Source organism: Tarenaya hassleriana, unplaced genomic scaffold, assembly GCF_000463585.1.
Source record: "Tarenaya hassleriana unplaced genomic scaffold, ASM46358v1 Cleome3, whole genome shotgun sequence".
Classification (NCBI taxonomy): Eukaryota; Viridiplantae; Streptophyta; class Magnoliopsida; order Brassicales; family Cleomaceae; genus Tarenaya; species Tarenaya hassleriana.
This window is the reverse complement of record NW_010966177.1, coordinates 2,317,659-2,325,863: the sequence shown is the minus strand read 5'-3', so window position 1 is coordinate 2,325,863 and position 8,205 is coordinate 2,317,659. Positions and strand designations below refer to the sequence as shown.

The window sequence follows — 8,205 nt, the reverse complement described above, 5'->3', positions numbered from 1 at the left end:
ATATGGTGGTTGGTCTTGTGTTCTGTTTTAGTTTTATGACAACCTCGACCGCTGCTTGTCTTAGATCTAATAAGTTACCTTATTGAGAAATGCATTAAGTTTTTATCCATTGCTATAATATAAATTTCATAATTTTTTTTGTATTATATGTTGAATAATCTTGGGATCTTATGATATGAAATCTATCCACATTATCGTATGATTAAAGATATCTTTACATCTTGATTACCTATTTATGTTGTATATATATCTAGTAACAATTTAAGGGGGAAAAATGCCCGTGTGTGTATAATATACATATACGTTATAAAATAGATTTTTTTTCTAGAGTGACAAATAAAGTGATTCCATGACAACATAAAAATCTTGGGACTTTTAATGAAATGTAAAACGCGATATACATATATATATACACACTTATATACATTGTATTGCACGATGTGTATATTATAATTCAAGTGGTTAATTAATTAGAGTCTTAATCTTAAGTTAGTCGTCGCCGAAATAAGTGTTATCCAGCTTTTTCTTTCCGAATAGGCAATGATAATTATCCCAAATGCGCCGCGTTCTTATTACACTAATTTTTCTATTATATGTGTTTATATAATTCAGAAATGAATTTATAATATTTATGGGTAAAACATATCCAAAAATTCCAAACTAAAAAAAGTTATATAAAACAAACGAATTGTCATATTGTTTCCTTTGATTTGTTTTATGAAATAAAACATAAAATTTTTCAAGAATTCTTTAGTGTACATCAACTATTAATTTGTTGAATGGATTTAGATAATCATCTTTTCGACAAAACGATGAGGATACCGATTAGCAAAACCATGTTCTAATCTGACAAAAAAGTAATTTTATATATATATATATATTTAAATTATATTAAATTTATTTCATGATATTTTTTTTTCACTTTATTAAAATTTAAAACCATCGGTTATAACATAATTAGCCCATTTGTAATCACGCTCATAATCGCTCATTAGCGGGCAAAGCAATAACATTTCTTTTTTTCCTTTTGTCTGTTATATTTTTTCTTCAGATGGCGAATCCCATCCTCTATGCATGCCCTTCTCTCTCTGCATCTCCGACACGGCGGTGATAGGCGACGGCTGTGGAGACGACGGATACGGCGGCGTTAGGGTTCCGGCATGGCGGCGAAGAAGGCATGCGAGGCTTTTCCCAAGAGATTGATGGAGGATGTGCACAGATGGGGTTGCATGAAGCAGACGGGCGTGAGCCTGAGGTACATGATGGAGTTCGGTTCGAGACCCACCGAGAGAAACCTTTTGATTTCGGCTCAGTTTCTCCACAAGGAGCTCCCGATTCGGATCGCGAGGAGAGCGATCGAGCTCGAGAGCCTTCCCTATGGTTTGTCCGAGAAACCCGCCATTCTGAAGGTACTTTTCGGGATTCTAATCCTTGGTTTTGATTCTCTTGGGATTATGCGGCAATTCCGATTCGGTTTCGGTTTCTGGAAATTGGGTTCTGCGGAATTCTTCTGACATTTTTTTGGTGTTTTTTCATCTTTTTGCTTACATGGGTATTGTTAATATTAGATTCTGAATAGTCTTTTCGTTAATATTAAATTCTGAGAACTGTTCAAGAGCTTTACAAGCTTGTGTGATGCGGAGAAAAGGAAATGCTTGGGTCACTTCACACCTCTTTGCCATCTTTGGAATTCAGATACCAGATTTGGCAAATTTGTTCTGAAGAAAGAAACTATTTCGGAATAGAATTGATCTGTTTCTCAAGTTAATCCGTTCTTGTACAACGTCTGTTTGGATCTTTTTCCTCCCGTTTTGTGATAGTTCTTCGGGTTCTAGGTCCGGGATTGGTATGTAGAGTCGTTCAGGGACATGAGAGCGTTTCCGGAGGTCAAAGATACAGCCGACGAGAAGGAATTCACCCAAATGATAAAGGCCATCAAGGTGAGGCACAACAATGTGGTTCCCATGATGGCTTTAGGTATCAATCAGCTTAAGAAAGGATTGGGCCGAAAGATTGTATACGAGGATCTGGACGAGATTCATCAGTTTCTTGATCGGTTTTACCTCTCGAGAATAGGGATTCGGATGCTTATCGGTGAGATTCGTTTTACGATCCCTCTTTCCCGGTTGGAAGGTTTTATCACTATGGTTTTTAACGTTTGTAAATTTCATGGTGAAAACTCAGGGCAGCATGTCGAGTTGCATAATCCAAACCCGCCCCCTCGCACCATCGGTTACATACACACTAAAATGTCTCCTGTGGAAGTAGCGAGGAATGCTAGTGAAGACGCCCGAGCAATTTGTTTCAGAGAGTACGGAAGTGCACCCGAAATAAGCATTTATGGAGATCCAACCTTCACATTTCCGTGAGTCCAAGTTATCACCTTTCCTTTGCTTGAATCGGATTCTTTCTAACAAACGGTCTGATTCTGTACTTGGTTATAGTTATGTTCCAACCCATTTGCATCTCATGGTATACGAGCTTGTCAAGAACTCGCTACGTGCTGTCCAAGAACAGTTCATGGACTCCGAAAAAGTTGCTCCACCTATCCGCATAATAGTCGCCGATGGAATTGAGGATGTCACAATAAAGGTTGATTCCTCTGAGATCACCCGCTCTATGCTTTCCCTTTTTTCGGCTTCTTTAACACTTTAGGTAATGAATAAAACAGGTATCTGATGAAGGTGGAGGCATACCAAGAAGCGGTCTGCCCAAAATCTTCACATACCTTTACAGCACTGCAAGAAATCCCCTGGACGAGAATATCGATCTTGGCACGGCCGATGTCCCGGTGACAATGGCTGGATATGGATACGGTCTTCCGATAAGCCGCTTGTATGCTCGGTATTTTGGAGGGGTTTTACAGATCATTTCCATGGAAGGATACGGTAAGTGAATCCGTTTCGCCCACACTGTTTCTACTACTAGCAATGTGGTTGAAACTTGAACTGTTCTGGTTGCTCAAAACCCAGTTTTTAAGATCTAGGGATGATGTTTAATCGAATCTTGATCCGGGTTTTCCTTTTGTTAGCTCGTTATCTAGATCCAGATGTGGGTATTTTTCGGTTTTATGGGAAGTGAGAATGTTGGTAAATGCTGCAGGGACTGATGCGTATCTCCATTTGTCTCGCCTTGGAGATTCTCAAGAGCCTTTGCCATGACAGGCAATGAAGTTATTAGGGTTTTCATGTACATTCATACCGTGTTTTGCTTTCATTTTCTCCGTTCAGATGGAGACTTGTATCTCCTCTGATTGATTCGCAACCTGTTCCTTTCCAGTCGTCTTTTTTCTTGTGTCCGAAGCAGACATTACATTGAAAAAGAGAACAGCTCTTTCGACTTTTAAGTTAATCATATTACTATTGCTATTGATTTCTAGATTATATTGCTTTTTTTTAAAAATATATTATTGATCGAAAATTCAATCGAAGTGTAATGGTAAATTGGTAATAAGTAGTTTACAGTTCAAGGAGAGCAAACTGTTTCGGCCTGATACTTTATATCCTCTGCCTAAGACAGGGTTCTGTGAAAAAAAGAACGTCTCTTCGCGCGAAACCCCCCAAAAAGTCTGGAACTTTCTGTTGGTTTCTCAGTGCTTGTGCTTATGATGTCTCCTTATTTGAATTGGTTCGGGCAATGGTGGAGCACTTGATCGTGCCATTCTTCGCCGGATAATCAATCGGTGCGACGGTGCTCCGATCGACGTCCATGGCCGGTGAGACAGAGGTAGCCGCTGCTCCTGAGCTTGCTCTCGCCGACACCGACATCAACTGGGCCAGGTTCTCTCTCTCTCTCTGTGACGTTTGAAGTGCAATGTTGGGTTTTGTTTTGATCAGTTGGTGGTATTGTATCGGAAAGTTTAGCTTATGGGTTGTATGATTCTTCAGTTCCCAATTCTTTGTTTGCTTCCCGTCCTCGGATGTCGGATCTTGCTTCATGGTGTCTGAACTATACAATCTCTAGAAATTTCTTGATGTTTCAAATGCGAAAGCCAAGAGTTGCGATATCTGTCGTGTTCTTGTGTTTCTGCGTATGGGATCATTCTCTTATTAATTCACGACCAATCTTCAGAAATCTACAAGAGAAAAGAAAAAGATCCTTTACACCAAACCCTAATCTCTGGACACGGTTTCATCTGTTGCTAATACTTCTATGGATTGTATATCCTGGCATCAGGCTCGACAAGACGAGGTTTCACGTTATCGGAGCCATTCTATTCACTGCTCAGCAAGCTTTGTTACACCCAACAACAGTGGTAAAGACAAGAATGCAAGTGTCTGATCCTGAATTCTCTCGTCTGCGTGCAATTTCCGTCTTCAGATCCATTCTTCGGAACGATGGGATTCCGGGTATTTTCAGAGGGTTTGGCACTTCGGCCGTTGGTGCTCTGCCTGGTCGTGTCTTGGCCTTGACGTCCCTCGAAATGTCCAAAGATATGATGCTGGGATATACTGAACACATAGACATGCCTGAAGCATCGCGCATTGGCATCGCAAATGGAGTCGGTGGCATGTTATCCAACTTGATTTCTTGCGTATACTTTGTGCCTCTCGATGTGGTAGGTTTTTACCCGTACTTCCAAACGTGAAACTGGTTTGGTGGATTGTGAAACTTGAATCGTTTGGGTCGGAAAGAGAATGAAACGGATGATTCTCTCTATTGCCAGATGCTGATATATCTTAGTTTCTGTTGGTTTTGGCTGTCATTCAGTTCAATGTCGGGTTTTAGAGTTAGGATCATGGTTTATCTGTAATGGTTTTTTTTTCCGTAGATTTCCCAGAGATTGATGGTACAAGGGCTTCCAGGGACAACTCATTACAATGGACCCTTCGACGCTATAAGCAAAGTCTTAAGAACAGAAGGGTTCCGAGGTTTGTATAGAGGGTTTGGCTTAACATCTGTGACTCAATCTCCTGCATCTGCTCTCTGGTGGGGAACTTATGGAACAGCTCAACATGTTATCTGGAGGTGATTGATCAAATCTGTTACCAGTTTTCGCTGTAATAATCTCATGTGCCCGCTTAATCATCTCTCGTCTCGGTTCATTTCTGTTTTTTCCTGTAGGAGCTTAGGGTACAGAGAAGATTCAGACAAGAGGCCATCGAATCTTGAGATGGTGAGCGTTCAGGCAACAGCGGGAATGGTTGCTGGTGCTTGTTCCTCTGTTGTTACCACTCCTATAGACACTGTCAAAACTCGTCTTCAGGTAAAAAAAAATTGAGCGTCTTCCATTCTCGGTATGACACAGAGGACAAAACGTATTCAGTTGGTGTACCCTCTCGTGTCGTGGTTTCTGAAGGTAATGGATGATTATGGGGCGGGGAGACCATCGGTACTGAAAACAGCGAAAGTGCTGATCGAGGAAGATGGATGGTGGGGGTTCCACAGAGGCTTTGGACCACGGTTCTTGAACATGTCTCTCTATGGAACCACGATGATCGTCACCTACGAGCTAATAAGTATGTCAGCTCGATTTCTCTCTTTCGTATGATGTTTCAGACTGAAAGATGCAGGATCTTTAACAGCTGTTTTGTTCTTCCTCAATGGTGTTTGATGATCAGAGAGGCTGTCTGTAAAGCAACAAGGATAAAACTCGGAGGACACTGAGAAATCTGGTGTAGATTCTGCTGAGAGTTTATTACCACCTCGGCTTCAGATGCAATTTCAGATTCCAGGGATCAGTTCTGATCCAAAATGAGAAGGCATTATTCATTTTGTTCTTTGCCATCTATTAAAGAACGGTAGGAGATGAGATCTTGCCACAGAAATTCTTAGTTAGACGATCTGAATCATGAACCTTGTAAAGAATCTCAACTGTTCGAGCTTATCTCTCAGCAACTACAGGAACACATCTGATCGTGAACACCGACATTCAGTCCACTGTCCTGTGAACAAACTAAAACGAAAAAAGAAAGGCGTTGACTTTCGAGCTGGTCACGTTTGTCAGCAGAAAAGTCAGAGCCTTTTCTGATTCGGCGGCGGCGGCGACGGCGGCGGAGGCCATGGTTTCGCTTTCGGTCCACGTGAAGTGGGCGATCTCCGAATGGTCGACTCACGAGCCAGTAGGAGACGGAGGAGGATAGCGGCGGAGGCCTTACCTGAATCTCACGCGCCGCCGCCGAGAGTCGGCACTGTAGAGTGGAATCCAACGGTCTCAACAAAAGTTGGGATTGGTGATTGGTTTCGAAGTGGGTCCCACAGTTCGTGATTGGACCAACGGTCTGATGAATGGGGATGTGCAGAAAGCGGAAACTATAAATTGATGTGTATGCACTATGCATACATGTATGTATGTATGTATGTATGTATGTATGTATGTATGTATGTATGTATGTATGTATGTATGTATGTACATGGCCGGACTCACATATATATATGAATGGGGTCACAGACCCATTTGTTTAATTAAAAAAACCTTATTTTCTTTGTAATGTTTATAAAATTTTAGATTAAATTACTAAATGTCCTATAACAAAATTAAATTTGCTCTATAATAAAAATTAAATGCGCCCCCAATTTTAATTTTTTTATACTGTATTTATGGCCCGACACATGTAAAACGTACCCCAAACATAGACCAAAATTATTATCTACAACTTTCTTTTCTTGCATTACAATACAAATGGTTGAATATATTACACATCTCTTTTAAGATTTTATAAGTTTTTTTTTTGCATTATGAATATTCTACCTAGTGATATTAACTATAGAAAGTTTTTGTTGATGTCGTTTCCATCAAAGCAGCAAAAACATTGCTTTGTAATATAAACTTTTTAAAATTTTATTTGTGCGAATTATTATTCACTATCGTCTAAAATTTTCAAAAATAAAATGAAATAACTGCAAAAAAAAAAAACTTATAATGGTAGGTTTTTAAAAAATTATGTTAGGTATCACTTAGGGGTGACCATTTCGGTTATTAACCAAATAACCGAACTGAACCGAACCGAATAAGACATAACTGTATCCGAACCGAATCCGACATCAAAACCGAACGGTTATGATTTCTTTAAATCCGAAAAATCGAAACCGAAATCGAACCGAACGAATAAAAAATAACCGAAAAAACCGAGAGAATAACCGACAATTTCTTTGGAAAATTGAATTTTTTACCAAAACCGAGCCGAACCCGAACCGAAAAATAATCGAACCAAACCGAACCGGAATTTATATAAAAACCGAATGGTTATAGTTTTTCTATAGCCGAAATAACCGAACCGAATATAACCAAACCGAATCGAAACCCGAATTGACCATCTTATCACTCTGTCATGTAAAAAAAAGAAAAGAAAATTTATTTTAAAAAAGTAACAAATATTCTTTGTAGAAAAAAACAAACAATAATATTAAATGCTGCGTTGGGCAGAAAGAGTACAAAACGAAGCACGAGCAGTGTCTCAAGCCCGAGGCAGCGACACCCCTCTCTCTCTCTCTCTCTCTCTCTCTCTCTCTCTCTATCTCTGTTCATAAGATTTCAAACGTTACAATCGTTTTTCTCCTCAGCATTATTAATCAGCCCTAATCAAATGATTAAATAATCTCTCACCGCGTATGCAAAGGGGTCCAAGAGCAAAGAAGCTCCGCATTTGCTTCTTCACCCTCAGCTTCTCCTCTCCCTCTGAATCTGAAAAGTTCTCTCCTTTTGGGCATTTGAGCTGTTTTTGCTTTGGTGAGTGCTACCCACATTCTTGTATCTAAGCTTTAGATCTCATGTCTTTCTTTCTATGCTTTGCCCTTTTCTTGTTTTGCTTGTCCTCTTTATTACCAGCTTTGAATTTTCTCGGATCTTTTCGTCAAAGGGTGTCGTAAAGTTGTCTCCTTTTGTCTGAATCTTAATACCCATCAGCATCAAATGCACAGTCCTTCTAAGACCCGCAATTTGCGCATTGAGAACACTTCCGGGTTTTCTACTTGGATTCTTGTTCATGTCCTTATCCGAATCTGATTTTTCTCAGTAACAAGCAAAAGGGAATCTTTTGTTTTACCCGTCAATGGGGAATTTTCTTCTTCCATGTTTGAATCTTCAGAGTCCTTGAATTGTGGTACTGCATCCATATTTATATATGTTTCCTTTGTTCTATTGGGTGGTAAGGGCATTTGTATCCACAAGTACCTAAGATTTGTGGTAACATTTGAAATATCTTCCAATCATATGAGATTTCTTGCACTGAAATCATTGCAGCTACTGAAAGAGTGGGATGTTTG

General features: G+C 39.8%; 3 protein-coding genes across 4 annotated transcripts in view; all 3 read left to right on the top strand.

The window, feature by feature from the left end:
* The first annotated feature begins 1,008 nt into the window (after positions 1-1,008).
* LOC104818862 (pyruvate dehydrogenase (acetyl-transferring) kinase, mitochondrial) lies at positions 1,009-3,368 on the top strand. Its single transcript, XM_010548644.2, has 6 exons — positions 1,009-1,409; positions 1,836-2,094; positions 2,185-2,365; positions 2,445-2,592; positions 2,672-2,888; positions 3,103-3,368. The coding sequence occupies exons 1-6, from the start codon at positions 1,161-1,163 to the stop codon at positions 3,159-3,161; spliced, it is 1,113 nt and encodes a 370-aa protein (XP_010546946.1). The 5' UTR covers positions 1,009-1,160; the 3' UTR covers positions 3,162-3,368.
* A 112-nt stretch (positions 3,369-3,480) lies between these two features.
* Positions 3,481-6,334, top strand: LOC104818861 (solute carrier family 25 member 44-like). Of its 2 annotated transcripts, XR_772726.1 has the most exons (7): positions 3,481-3,779; positions 4,177-4,558; positions 4,772-4,968; positions 5,065-5,206; positions 5,300-5,459; positions 5,562-5,741; positions 5,836-6,334. XR_772726.1 is itself a non-coding variant. In XM_010548643.1 (6 exons), exons 1-6 carry the CDS (start codon positions 3,709-3,711, stop codon positions 5,588-5,590), a joined length of 981 nt encoding a protein of 326 aa, XP_010546945.1. In that variant the 5' UTR covers positions 3,481-3,708; the 3' UTR covers positions 5,591-5,838. The 2 variants fall into 2 exon arrangements, 1 of the variants encoding a protein (XP_010546945.1); XM_010548643.1 differs by having other exon boundaries at positions 5,562-5,838.
* Positions 6,335-7,416: 1,082 nt separating this feature from the next.
* LOC104818859 (probable boron transporter 3) overlaps positions 7,417-8,205 on the top strand; it is a 5,130-nt gene continuing 4,341 nt past the window's right edge. Inside the window, exon 1 of the mRNA XM_010548639.2 lies at positions 7,417-7,669. The gene's annotated coding sequence lies outside the window, so the exon portion shown is untranslated. The remainder of the gene's footprint in view (positions 7,670-8,205) is intronic.